General features: G+C 36.3%; 1 protein-coding gene across 1 annotated transcript in view; it reads right to left on the bottom strand.

Annotated features, from left to right (window-relative positions):
* LOC144974579 (dynein axonemal heavy chain 3-like) overlaps positions 1-15,000 on the bottom strand; it is a 216,277-nt gene that overhangs the window by 22,120 nt on the left and 179,157 nt on the right. The window contains 6 exon segments of the mRNA XM_078917583.1: positions 5,807-5,818; positions 7,611-7,703; positions 9,783-10,043; positions 10,991-11,128; positions 12,863-13,069; positions 14,603-14,689. Of these exon segments, the coding sequence (XP_078773709.1) occupies positions 5,807-5,818; positions 7,611-7,703; positions 9,783-10,043; positions 10,991-11,128; positions 12,863-13,069; positions 14,603-14,689 (798 nt within the window).

Here is a 15,000-nt window from a genome sequence, read left to right as displayed (position 1 = left end):
ATTATTCAAGTACACCGCATTTATGCGAGTATTGTGTATCCCTTGTCGGTTCATGTTAGAAAGCTGCACGATAATTGTCCTTAGAAAAGGCTGTTTATCATATTCCTCTCTCAGCATACTCAAGTATAAAATGAGTACCTGGTTAGTAACGATATATATATATATATATATATATATATATATATATATATATATATATATATTATATATATATATGGAGAGAGAGAGAGAGAGAGAGAGAGAGAGAGAAGAGATAATATCAACATTTATTATAATATAATACAAATAATAATATATACAGTACAGATTTACGTATTTCTTTATGATATTATAACAATGTGGAAACATATTTTAAGCATTCGGTTTAAAGTGATCAATTCTTTAGATAATGTGAACCCCAGGAGTGAGACGAATGTGCAGTTTTTCAATAGATAGGAGGTATCAATACACAGACAACATATTCAATTTTTCACCAAACACATTGATTTTACACATCACACTTTCATACCGGGTCCTGTCGAGTTGCATCGTCGTGGAAGATAAAATAAACAACCAGTTATAAACATTTGAAAATATCAATCAAAACACAATGTTATTTTTATTTTGGGTTGATGGAGTCACCGTCTCCTATCAGCTATAGGAAAATCGTCACATTCGTAACGATACAACCAAATTCAAATTTCTTTTTTACATTATAAAATTTAAAGAAAATGAACAGTGTGTTGTAGAACATGTTTTGCTTAAGAAATTAAGTCTCGCAAGAACTTATTGCTACTGTGTTTGAGTGATAAAAAATCAATTTTTGTATTAGTTGGGTGTGAAGTTTTGGGGAAAATCCTGAAAATTGCTGGTAAGGAGCGAGTTAATCGTATCTTACGTGATCTCATATCTTAATGAATATGGGGCAGCGTGTACTCAGCATTTGTTTTTTGTTTTTTTGCTTCGTACCCGAAAGGTACAGAGTTCGAATACCCGCTACGTTGCGTGGCCTTGAGCAAGTCACCTCACCCTAGCTCAGTTTGCGGCGCTGCACTGCGGCTGACGCCTGGGTTATTCCAGTCTTCCCATGGAATAGACCCGAGAGACAAATTTTCCAAATGCGATGAATAAAGGGAATTCTTTTTAAAGTCTCTTGCCAGCATGAATAAATAGCATGACAAGTTACAGCATTGCAACCAATCCTTCCTTGCCTTTACATTTTTTCTTCTCGTTTTGACCAGAAGATTTTACCTCATACAAGATGTGTAACTATAAATGAAGATGATTCATTCAATGAAGTCCCCTATGTTTAAGTCTGATTAATTCAACATCATCTTAATGTAGTAATTTTTGAAGAAAAAGAACTTTGGGTTTGTTTTGTTTTTGTTTGTTTTTTTGTTTGTTTTTTTTTTGTGTGTGCCAAAATGGGATAATATTGTTCTCGTTCGTAAATCTTTGAATCTATTATATTTCCTAAAGACCTTTATTTCTGTTTCGAAGTGTCCCTTTCAATTTTGTCAGTTGAGAATGATTAATGAGTGCTTAAGGCGATATTGCAGAAATAATTGAAATTGAATCAAAATGGTTACCAGTGCAGCTGTCAGGACAAAGTTAAATCCCATACTACATGTAATATGCACGTGTGTTTTCACCAGTAAAACAGATAGTCTTTTATTAAAATAGGTGTCGGTGAGTTTGGATTAAGTATAGGGAATGAGATTAGCGGAAGAGTAGCGTCCCTTGATTGGACGTCACCCATAGTCTGTGACGTCACAGGCGGAAAAGTTATTAGAGAAAGAACGTCATGTTGGTTGTGCGCATGCGTCTCTCGTCCTCGCTTCCGATGAAAGCGGCTTGAGACACCTCAAAACCAAATTGACGTTCTCTCTGTAAGGTGATGTCCAATCAAGGGACGCTACTCTTCCGCTAATCTCATTCCCTATAAGCTACAATTCTAATCAACTCCTGCCTCAGAAAAAATTCTTAAGATTCGATTAGTAGTTTGGATCAAGATTGAAGTCGTTTTGGTCTATCTATGGCAACAATCAAATCAAAACGATGTTTATTTAATACATAGGGACGAAAACTAATTTTCTACTTCATTTTCTTTAAAGTTGTACCAGGTTTATTTAGACTTTCTGCCAAATTTGATTTTTATAAATTTATGATGGAAGCGTGTCCAGAAGTTTAAAATCGAAGAAAAGCTAATAATATACTCTTACAAACAGCGGAAAATCGCATACTTCGAATTGGAAACTAATATGTGTTACTAGTACATTATCACTGTTAGATATTAGAACATTTTATAACATATTGGTTTTAAGTATTGTTGCAAATCGTACAATATCGTATGAATAAGGTCAAATTCCTCAAAGATTGCCTGCTTTAGATTATTTTCATTGTATAATTCTAAAAGATGATATATTAACAAAACCATTTAGAACAGAAGAAAAACGTTTCATTTGTCTTAAACTGGCAGGTTGACCTGATATAAATTCTGGAGTGCATGAATTTAATCAAGTAATGATCTAGAAGTCATAGCTTTTTAAACTCCAATCAAGGCATCTGATAAATGAGTATAGTTAGTTATGATTATATCAAAACAAATCGTTTTCAATTTGCACTAGGTGGTGCTATCTTTACTACTGTTTTATGATTTGGATCAATCAGAATAAATCAAGTTTTGTGTCAGTTTCATCCTTGGATGAGAAATCAAGTCTTGTAAGAAAGATAATAACTCCCACAAAGCAGATAATAGTCAAAATGTTCCAAATGCACAAAGACAAAGTTAATCTATTTCACAGTGGTGAATATTATATATAATATGTCATCAATTGGAATATAGTAATGGAATAATTGTACAAAATGTATGCATAAAAGGAAGAAAAAAAGTAATCATAGAAGCCAATTTTCCTGAAAATAAAATCGATCGCATCTATCTAGTAACCCATAAGCAGAGAGTCGTATACTTATTATATTAATTATTATGCTGTATTAAAACATTGAACAACATATAGAGTTTCAAAATTAATGGCGCAAAATTGACGTAAGCAACATTATTGTTACGAGGAAAAGTGGGCGTCCTAGGAACAGCTGGAGGAGGGAGGGCATTGGTGGAGAAGCTAAAAACTGAAGGCTTAACTCACTCAATCCTAGAAATTTTGCTACTTTTCAAAATGTATTAAAAATGAGCCTGTACATAGATCGTTTTATTCAACTACCATGAACATGTAAACATTAAGATCATTAGCTTTGATACTACGCCTATAATTTGTCTCAGAAAAATGTAATAAATAGGCATGTGGTAAAAATAACCCCGGGTATACTACGGATATAGTCGGTGTTAGGGGTGAGTGAGTTAACATGGAGAGAAGCCGAGAAGATGGCACAAAGCCGGACAAGATAGAGGGGAATCGTCGATGGCCTTATACTCCAGCTGGAGTGGAGGGCCTAAGTAAGTAAATAAGTAAGTAAACATTATTTTTGCATTTTTTGGGATCTTAACTTTATGTACATTTTAATTTAAAAAATGAAGATGAAAGTTGTGAGGTAATGGGAACATAGGCCTGTGTACAAAAGCTGCTGTACGAAGTTGCTTGAATTTGTAAACTAATCATAGGGGCAGGGTGGCTCAGCGTGGCTCAGCGGTACGGTCTTTGCTTTGTACCCGAAAGGTACCCAGTTCGATCTCCCGCTGCTGAGCTGTGTGGCCTGAGAAAGCCATCTCGCCCTAGCTCACTTTGACGTCTGGATTATTCCAGTTTTCCCTTGGAATAGACCCTAAAGAAAAATTTCCTCTATGGGATGAATAAAGGGTATATTATTTATTTATCTATTTTTGTTTTATACTAACATCACTGTTTTTTTTGGCACATCATTTTACAATGTTGATGGTCACCTATAGCTCAATAATCTTTTTTGAAAAACTAGCCGCATAGACAAAGGGGTCGTTTCTAATTTGAGTCAATTCGAAATTTGTTTCATTTTTTTACCCCTCTGTTCATTAAGCAGTAACTGGGTAAATTGGTCTGTTAGATCTGATTAAAATAAATTTGCGGTAGATAAGCGTCTTATACTAAAGGTAGCAAGTAATTCCATTTACTTGTCTAACGCTATAATGTAGTGGATAGACTCCAGCTCCATCAGCCATATTTATATGAAAGACCGCCTAATTAACCAGTTAACTGATTGTGTACTTAAAAATTTGGCCATCACATTCGTCATTTAAATATCGATCTATTTAAATGAGCTTCATCTTGGCAAAAACTTTTAAACCTGGGACTTCAGAAAGCCCTGGTTTGAGAGCATTTACCAAGAAGAGGCGCATTTAAATCGATCAATATTTGAAGGACAAGTTTTTTTTGTCAAGTTTTAAAATACATGTTTTTTTCCATAGTCCTACAATTAACTTGTTAAAGTAAAAATTTGTGATCATTTAATATGTGACACAATACAGAAGAATTAACATAAACTTTTAAAACGTCACCCGGACCCTCTGCTTCTAACAATATTATTATTATTCATGATCAGCGAGTGAAACAAGCGTTTCTAATTGTTAACGAACATGACAACGTGAGACAGATAAAATATAAATGAAATCTATTACTCTTGCAATGACGAAAAGCGTTTTAAAAGAACGGGTGTTATAGAAAATACCCTCTTACTGCCATACAATGACAAAACAAATTAATTCTTTAGGGTGGCAATAATTGACAAATAATGTTTCGGACTCAAAACCCCTCTTTAGCCAACAACGTAAACATTTAAAAACGGCTTTACTTTGCGTAAAGTCGAGTTAGACTGGAATGATTGTCTCAGCCTTTATAATTCTTGATCGTTTTAGCTTTTTGTTTTTTTGGCTGAAGATGGTATTTGAGCCCGATACGTTTCATGCTCTATCTAAAACATCATTATAACAAGCTATTTATATGAAAATTATTTTTTTGTCATCGTCCATTAGTTTATGGTTTGTTGTTGTTGTTGTTGTTGGTGCTGTTGTTGTTTGTTTATTTGATTGATTGTTAATTTCTTTGATTCTTGGTTTGAAGACGTTGCATCACATTTTGATGTTATGGGTAAGTTATGTATGTAGAACCCAAGCAAATGTGTTTCCTGCAACATTCACCATCGAGGAAACTGCACGTTGTGTAAACAATAAAACATTGTGGGGCTACTACATTTGTTTTGTTTATATGGAAAGCAACAACAACCTTATGAACTCTGGACCCAAATTTCGCTCTTATCACGCTTTGATCGATATAAAGCTCGCTCTCTCTCTCTCTCTCTCTCTCTCTCTCTCTCTCTCTCTCTCTCTCTCTCTCTCTCTCTCTCTCTTCTTCTTCTTCTTCTTCTTCTTCTTCTTCTTCTTCTCCCATCACTTTCTGCCTCCACAACTAAACTTCTATCAAATCATTTTGTGACAGACAGAGAACACATTATGAACACATCCTGCAGTCTATGGCACTAATACATAATATTTAGCAAAAGCTGGGCTCAAGAAAACTAAACAAATAATCCAAGCTGTTATGGGCAACGTAACACATCAATACACAAGCTATCGACACTGAGAATTTTAAAAATCACTTATAAAAATGATGACGTTGATTTTTAAAACATCATAAAGGCACATGCAGTAATCTATTATACCGTTACCTTTATTTCACCGATCTTTGAGTTACGTAAGTATGGTAATGGCAATAATAAATTGTATAATTTCATTAAAACGAAAGGTTAATTTGCCATTTGGTCTAAAATAAAATTCTACAATACTATGTTATTTCGCTTGGAGAAAATAAAACAAGTTGTAAAATAGTAAATATATTATTACTCTAAAAGATTGCTGTGAATAAAGACAATAAATAATGCATTATTAATAAAAATACAACTGAATTGGTCATTTTATCATAAAATTTACGTAAAACCTGTTTAAAAAAGTTTATAATGGGTACAGTTTGGAAAATGTGACCGATCCTCTCGATCGGGGACTTTGTTTTGCAATTGACCTGCCATTGAAAACTGAAATGGAAACTTCAATTTGATAAACGGAGACAGACAATTTCGACGTTTCGGATTTCCCCTTTGTCAACAAAACATGATGAATGAAACATGAAAGACGGGTAGGAGATGAGAGAATGGCGTTGTTAAGGTGAAGCATTAATGTTTTTGTAATCCACCTTAACAACCCCCATTCTCTCTTCTCTCATTCGACTTTAGAGTTTCAGTCATCAGGTTTTGTTGACAAGGGAGAGGGGGGGGGGGGGGGCAAAGCGTCCGCAATATCTGTCTTTCTGTTTAAATTGAAACTTCTATTCCATTTCACTCCATGTGACTATTGTTATTTTTTTTCGGATAGCGATAACTACTTAGTATACAATGACATCATGTCTGACTCCTCGTCACAAAACGGTATTAAGTCGGGATGATTAAGATGCTGAAAATGGAATTTGTAGCCAGAAATATCAGACTTAAGTTGAGTTTATATGTTTTAAAGAGGAGAAGGAATACCAAAGTGTCATATTTTTGACCAGTTTAACTATAATTTGACTTTTTAGCATCTGATCCATTCCGACATAATACCGTTTTGAGTGTTTGGGTCACATTTGTTATCCATCTTCCTCTATATCCTCTTTCCCCTCCTTTTGTTCTCTTTATTTCGTTATATACATATTTTCTTTCAACTTATAAAGTTTGAATATAATTTTAATGGTATGTACTTATTTACAAGTCCGATAACACTATTTGTTGTGATTCTATTGTGTTAATGGTGATCGTGCGGCTATGTGGTCTAGTGGTATGACACTCGCTTTCGGGTCGGAAGTTCCTGGGTTCGAGTCTCGCGCTCGGGGCATAGTTGAGTCTTAGGAAAAGGCTCTTTACTCACATTCTCTCACCGTACTCAGGTGTAAAATGAGTACATGGCCGTTAACAGCGTTGTCTTTGTCCGAAAAATGGTAATATCGCCTAACAGGTCCCGTCCTACATGTTAAATGTTGCTGTTGACCAGGGACCCCTTGTAAAGTGCTTTGAGCACATTTAGTGGATATTGCGCTATATAAAGCTCAATTTTTTAATGGAAATACTCTCAAACCTAGGCAAAATATGCTCCATTAGAACAAATGTTAAGACAAGCCAACGTGAACATATTTGCAGGTCTGATAACTGCATACAATTATGGGCACTTTTTAACATTGTTGTGATCGAGAATATTTTGCGTTGATTTGAGGGCAGAGTATATCCATTGCAACAATGGGCCCAAAACAATTTGGGTTATCAGACCTGCAAATAAGTACACATCGAGCAGACAAGCCCATAGTTGCATTCAGATGCCAGACTTGTAAAAACAAAATGTAGGCTACACTTTGGTACAAGTCTATAATCTCTATCGTCATTTGACGACAACTGTAGACAAAAACGTGTTTTTTTTCCTGCTTTGTTTCACTTTAATATATTGTTGTAAGCAATTTGTAATTTATTCCTTGCTTTTAAGGGGTATCTGTGAATTAATGCATATCGAAATGAATAGGGATTCGATTACATTTATTTATTAGAATGAAATCGGATAGAATGATTATACGGATAGAGAAATGAAAGAGTAAATAACGATAGAGAAAAGGAATAATAAGATAACCCACCTGTCTGGGCAATGTCAGCAGGATGCCATCAAACAGCTGTTGGGTTTCTTGTTGGTCTTTGGAGATGTCAGCGTTCTCGTGAAGACCAAAAACCTATTGATGGAAGAAGTGGGCACAACATTTAAAATGAATACGCTTCAACAGTCATGACGTCACTTCCCGTAATGACGCATGGTAACGTAGTAACTGGCTCTAAACTATCGGAACAATGGCGGACGCCCGTATGAAATATTTCTCCGACGAGTATAAAAGCGTATCCAGAGGAAAAAAAACAACATTATAAATCTGATCATGTTTTGACTTTTACACATTCTGATCACAAGACATAAGAAAATTCCAGCCAGCATGAAGAAAAAAAGGTACAGATTTTCTTTGTTTAGAACCACGATGGCCACCGTTGCTGGGCGACGTGACATCAGACTATTGAATCCAATTTGAAATGGGTTTGTGGTAGAAGGTGGGGTGGGGGGGGGGGGCATGACTCCATTTTTAGAACACTCGAGTCACACACCTGGTTTCCAACCTCGTCGTGTAGGAGTTCGGGTTGTGGGAATTACGGATTTTTTTGTCCTTTCCTTCCATAAGAAGTGATAGAGAGGCTTTGTTTGAGATACATCTGATAGATATAGCTTTGCACTAAACACGAGTCCTATCTTAAAGATGGCAGTAGCTTCTGATGGTTTACACTATTCTACAAACAATAATATGATAATATACCCATTCGGAGAAAGCCAATCTGCACGTATGTATCATTTAAAAACCTTAGTATAGTTGCGTCGCAATGAAGTCAACCGGAGTCTCTACGCCTCAGGAAGGCTTACACATCGAGTACAAGTAGACAAGACCACCAGATCCCATGATGCAATGTGGCCGTTGTTAGACTGATAAATAGAGTAGAGGTGCGTAAATGAGTCAATAAAATGGAGATAAAGATAAAGGGAGTAAATCTGGCTCATGAATGAACAACACAAAACAAACGACGTTGAACAAGCTTGAAAAAGGCCAAAGGCCGGAACGTCGTTTGTTTTGTGTTGTTCATTCATGAGTCAGATTTACTCCTTTTATCTTTATCTCCATGGCGGTTTTTTGACGGGTCTGAGACTTGTTGGCATCCAAGCGTCTCTTCTTTTCTGGTATGGACCCAGAAATGTTTCTATCCAACATCTCAGAGAATAAATATTTCTTGAAGACCATCTCAAAAGTCAACCTCCTATTCGTAATAGGATGACAACAATGTTGCAATCCCCTGCTCCGCTCACTTTTTCTGAATTAAAAATTCACCCCAAATACCGGAGCATACTCAATGTCTCAATCGTTTCTATGTTATATGTTTGTGTTGAAAATATTGGCTATTAAGCTTAATTGTTGACCAACTAACTCGCGGAGTTGTGTGTGTTGGATACGCGATCTCAAGTAGTCGGGAACAGAGAGAGCTCTAGGGTTAGAGCAATCTTTTTTGGGGATCGTGGATAGCTCATACGATAGAGTCACGCTCTTCCCGGTCAGGCGGAGTTGTCGTACCAGTAAGGTAGCGGGTTCAAACCCCCACCACCGCCGCATAATTTTTATTCTCTATTGTCTTCTGGCACTTTCCTACTCACTTCATCTCTTGTTGCAATCCCTTTAACACAGCATACATCAGGATATAATCCGGCTCCACGAGTCTCGTAAATGACAAGGAATTTGTTTAACTTTTTTATATTATTTCTTTCTTAAACATGTCTTGCCGAACTGACAGAAAGAAAATGTGTGAGAGGCGAAAAAAGAGAGGATGAGAGAGAGAGAGAGAGAGAGAGAGAGCGTATATATATATATATATGTGTGTGTGTGTGTGTTAGATATATATATATATATATATATATATATATATATATAGAGAGAGAGAGAGAGAGAGAGAGAGAGAGAGAGTTTGTGTACCCGTATCTGTGTGAGAGAAAGAGAGAGAGAGAGGGGCGGGTTATATAGAGAGGAGACAGCTAGAAAGAGAGGTAGAGAGAGAGAGAGAGCGAGAGAGAGAGAGAGAGAGGGGGGGGGAAGAGAGAGAGACTGCGAAAACGAGCTAGAGAACAATAACCACCACTTAGGGTTATTGTGAATAAATCGTACATCTCTTATACTCAAACTAATTTCACACTATCATAATATAAATGAGATCTCAAATTCTGTCCTCACCTCTGGGTGTGGAATGAGGGGCAAGCTTCGAATATATTCGATGTAGTCGTCATATTTCCCTTTGGGAGGCGCGTAGTATATGGAGTTGTCCGAAAATCGATAGTCATCGTCGTTGATGATCTTTTCGTTGTAGAAAATGTTGAGAAGGGAGAGAATCAACCTCCTATCCAGGTCATCCGTCACTCTTCCTCCGTAGTTACATTCTCCTGTTAGATACGTCAGAGCTTCCAACGGGGTTTTCTCATATTTATTTATGAACATCTGGAGAAAAAGGATTATAAAGTTTACATAGAGATATATGAAGCAGTCATTATAAAACATGAATTAAAAAAATTATGACCTCACGCCACGACATCATAAACTATTGTCGCCTAGGAATTCCACGAAGGATTATAGATAATTCATCAAACAAGATGTCTGATGTCAACAGGAATCACCCATGGTGTCCAAGTGAGCAAATTGGGGGTTAATAATCATAGTTTTCAGACACTAGAACTACGAGTAAAAATTAGCAAGTTGTCATTAATGTGTTAAAATATTGCTTTTAACTCTCCTACGACGGCAAAAATCCGTAGTTCTACGAAATAGTCGTAGTAGTGGGCATGCCTGATTATTAACAAAACTATTTTGAATTGGAGAAAAGCACATCTTTTGTTTCAAAATCGTGTCACGTGATATGAACAGCCAATGGGAGATACAGAGGCAACCATTTCCTTTAACAGATATTATTATTCCCACTATCACATAAAAAATACAAAACCACATCATAAATATGGCAGTCCTGGTAGCTCAGTTGGTAGAGCACTCACTTCAAACATAAAGTAATATAAGATGTATCACAAAAGCCTTAATTAATGCTCCTTTTGTTATTTTAAACGTTTCCAATGTATTAATCCATATAACAAATTCCATTATGATAAAACTAATAAATAGGGGTCCCTAAATAAGTCAATAAAATAGAGATAAAGATAAAGGGAGTAAATCTGACTCATGAATGAACAACACAAAACAAACGACGTTTCGTTCCTTGGCCTTTTTCAGTAAACACAGAATACATATATATTTATATTCGGCCAAGGGCTGAAACGTCGTATGTTTTGTTTTGTTCATTCATGAGTCAGATTTACTCCCTTTATCTTTATCTCCATTAAATTATTATATAATACCAGATTGATACTTGTGTCACAAATACACATAGTCATAGATACCTGAAGCTGTTGAACTGATACTCTGAGATCTGACTCGTTGAACTCGTAAGGAATATTCCACCCCAAAGGACCAAACTTTCGTCTCTCTTGAACCAAGGCGTGGAAGAAACACAACCCAAAGAGTAACTTTTCAAATACCTGGAAAAGGAAAGTCATCGAATAACTGAAACTTGCAGTCAATTTCTACTTTCGAAAGAGTGAAAATGGAGAGGCTTCGTATGGGAACAAAACAAACAATGACATTCGAAGCCTCTCCATTTTCACCCTTTCGTTAGTATTTTCACGATCATCGCCTTCAGGCAGTCCCAACCGTTTTCTAGTAAATTTTTAATGTTGCAAATAGCCTATGAAACATATTTTGGTTGTGAATGGATATTTTTTGTAACGAGGCGTTGAATTTTTATAGCATTCCATTTGAGAACGTCTTCCTATAGTAAATTCTGTTTAACAAAAATTAGAAGCCAAACTATTTAACTTAATATAATGTGTATGTGCCCATATTTTAGTTTCAAGGGACCAAGAGAAAATATAACAATCAAGGGAAGCGACTCATACATGAGTATTATAATTGTTAATTATTACTGAGTTGCTTCCCTTGTTTAATTGCGCGAAAGGAGATGATAATAATTATTATAAGCGGGTTGTATTGCGCCCGCCCGACGTGCATATACTATATTAGCAGGTCTGATAACCAAACGCAATTATGGGCTTGATTTAACAATTGCTGTAATGAACAATGATTTGCGTTGGTTTGAGAGTGTTTTATGAGCTCATAACAATTTGGATTATCAAGCATGTAAATTTTTTTTAATTGAGCTTTATATAGCGCAATATACACTAAATGTGCTCAAAGCGCTTTACAAGCAGTCCCTGGTCAACAGCAACATTTAACATGTAGGACGGGACATGACGCCTGTTAGGCGATATTACAATTTTTTTTTCGGACACAGACAACGCTGTTAACGGCCAGGTACTCATTTTACACCTGATTACGGTGAGAGAATGTGAGTAAAGAGCCTTCTCCAAGGTCGCAACTATGCGCCGAGCGCAAGGCTCGAACCCTGGACCTTCCGATCCGAAAGCGAGTGTCATACCACAAGACCACAAAGCCGCACTGTTAATTATTACAGAGTTGCTTCCCTTGCTTCATTGCGCGAAAGGAGCACGTGACTATGTACACGTTTTTTGTGTCGCTTAAAGCAGTTGTTCAACATAAAGGAAGCGTACAAAACATCAAGAATAATAATATGCTAACATTCTTGATGGATCTTTTGTTCTCTTTTATTTATTTTTGTCGTATAAAACAAAACAAAAATAACTTTGGTTTAACTTTAGAATGTATGGAAATTGTTAACTTCCTGGTTATCAAAAGAGTGCCAAAAAATAGATCTAGAGATAAAATCCTATTATTTTCAACTGTGTTTTATTTTTTAAAAATCTTTTTGTTTTAAACGCTTTGGTTTGCCATGATTTTGATAATTTTTCCTAAAACTATAACCCCATAATTAGAGCATTATGAGTAATTATGATTCTAGAAAACGTTCCTGTAATTCTGACCTTTTTTCATAGCGTATTATTGAATTATGAATAAAAAATTAAAATTTATATAGCGCAATATCCACTATATGTGCTCAAAGCGCTTTACAAGGGGTCCCTGGTCAACAGCAACATTTAACATGTAAGACGGGACATGCCGCCTGTTAGGCGATATTACAATTTTCGGACAAAGACAACGCTGTTAACGGCCAGGTACGGTGAGAGAAAGTGAGTAAAGAGCCTTTTCCACTAGACCACATAGCCACGATGTATAAATTTATTTTCTTCTATTTTTTACTGAAGTGGCTTTTAATTTTTATAGTGTATTTTTTTCACCTTTGGTTTGTTACAGCTTTGGAAAAATTCAGGATTGGAGATCGGATCGTTCAAGTAGGATCGAAGGAGATTGGCCCGTAGTCCCTTTGGAGGTTCATTGGTCATTTTGACACCATTCTGTAGGACGGACACTGGGAAGACAGGTGACGGATAACTGGTCAGCCAAAGACGGAAGGTGTCCTTGGTTGTAGTTGGGTCAGTGATGACCTGTGAAAATAAAAATAAAAAGAACAAAAGGAATATTAACGAAAAAGACATTGTTAAAGAGTAAAAATATGGTTTTTAATACGACTTCCGTTGATTCACGATCTTCTGACTTAAGGAGTCTTTTTGAAAAAATTGAGCGTTTTATATAGCGCAATATCCACTATCTCAAAGCGCTTTACAAGGGGGTCAATTTTTAATTCAGAAAAGTGTGTGGAGCAGGCACTTATGTTGGTAACAACAAGAGATGAAATGAGTAAGAAAGTGCCAGAAGACAATAGAGAATAAAAAATTTTCGCGGCGGTGATAGGGAATCGTGGATAGCTCATACGTTAGGGTCACGCTCTCACCGGCCAGGCGGAGTTGTCGTACCAGTAAGGTCGCGGATTCAAACCCCCATCACCGCCGCGAAAATTTTTTATTCTCTATTGTCTTCTGGCACTTTCCTACTCACTTCATCTCTTGTTGTTTACAAGGGGTCCCTGGCCAACAGCAACACTAAGCATGTAGGATGAGACGTAACGCGTGTTAGGCGATATATTACAATTTTTTTCAGACAGAGATAACGCTGTTATCGGCCAGGTACTCATTTTACCCCTGAGTACGGTAAGAGAATATGAGTAAAGAACCTTTTCCAAGGACTCAACTCTGCACCTAGCGAGGCTCGAACCCATGCCCTTCCGATCCAAAAAGCTAGTGTCATACCACAAGACCACATAGCCGCACGAAAGTCTTTGGAGATACAAGTTACACAGATTGCAAAACTTCACTCAATTGTGAACGAGTAGGTTGTTAATGACATTTTGGTCATAGTTCACTTTTCTTATTATAGACAACTGATGATAATATTTTTACAACCTGAAGTTAAAGAAACTTCAGTTTTGCATTTCGCTCAATGTTATATCGTATTATTCATAAAACTGCTGAAAACCTCTAATTAATGTTAATTTGGTCTCGTACTTTTCATCTTTAGAGAAACGATGCAGTTCACAGGATTATAAAATAAATGAAATGAACATGAACATTTATCTAGCGCATTCCCACAGATTTACCAAGCTCATTGCGCATCTCAATTTTTCATATATTCCTCCGCGGGACCTCATAAAACCATATTTCCACTTCATACTGTACCCGTCCCCTGTTAGGCGCCCTTTTTTGTACTAACACCCCTACAAAATCCGCTACTGCTTATAGCAAGGTACCCATTCACACCTGAATCCAGTGGGGAGCAATTTGCAGTAATTGCCTTAACCGAATTCACAACGTCGGGCCAGAATTTTCCCTTATCACTTTCACCAATCTGGCCACTGACCAAGCTTAACACTGTTTGACTGTTGCAACAAGACAAAAGCAACGTGCCACTGAGATATTCAAAATACCAGATATGACTGCATTGATTAGAACCACTTGGACTCGTAAACACTCATTTATAATATTTTCTATGGCATGCAGAGGTAAAAAAAAAAGATCTGTATTAGGAGATATGATTAATGGAAAGGGATTAATCTTCGCATTCAAAGGGTTAAAGATGCTTACTGTTTCACAAATCCTCTCCAGTTCAGGTAACCAAGATGCTGCCAAGTGACAGTTTTGTAAAACGACCCAGGTACCAGCCGCCACAGCCTAAATGGGGAAAGATTGGGCATAGATGTGACCATCATGAATATTACTCAGCTTAATTTTGATTTCTTAAAACATAAAAAACTATTGATTGATTTGTTTGATTATGAGTGAATCGATAGATAGATAGATGGAAAGATAGATAGATAGATAGATAGATAGATAGATAGATAGATAGATAGATAGATGGATGGAACGATAGATAAATAGATAGATGCATCACACATACATACATACATACATACATACATACATACATACATACATACATACATACATACATACATACATACATACATACATACATACATACA

The sequence above is a fragment of the Berghia stephanieae genome, chromosome 6 (assembly GCF_034508935.2).
Source record: "Berghia stephanieae isolate SIO BIC M18660-M18661 chromosome 6, UCSD_Bste_1.3, whole genome shotgun sequence".
NCBI classification, from domain to species: domain Eukaryota; kingdom Metazoa; phylum Mollusca; class Gastropoda; order Nudibranchia; family Aeolidiidae; genus Berghia; species Berghia stephanieae.
Note: the sequence above shows the minus strand (reverse complement) of the source record. Positions and strands in the feature narration are given on the sequence as shown.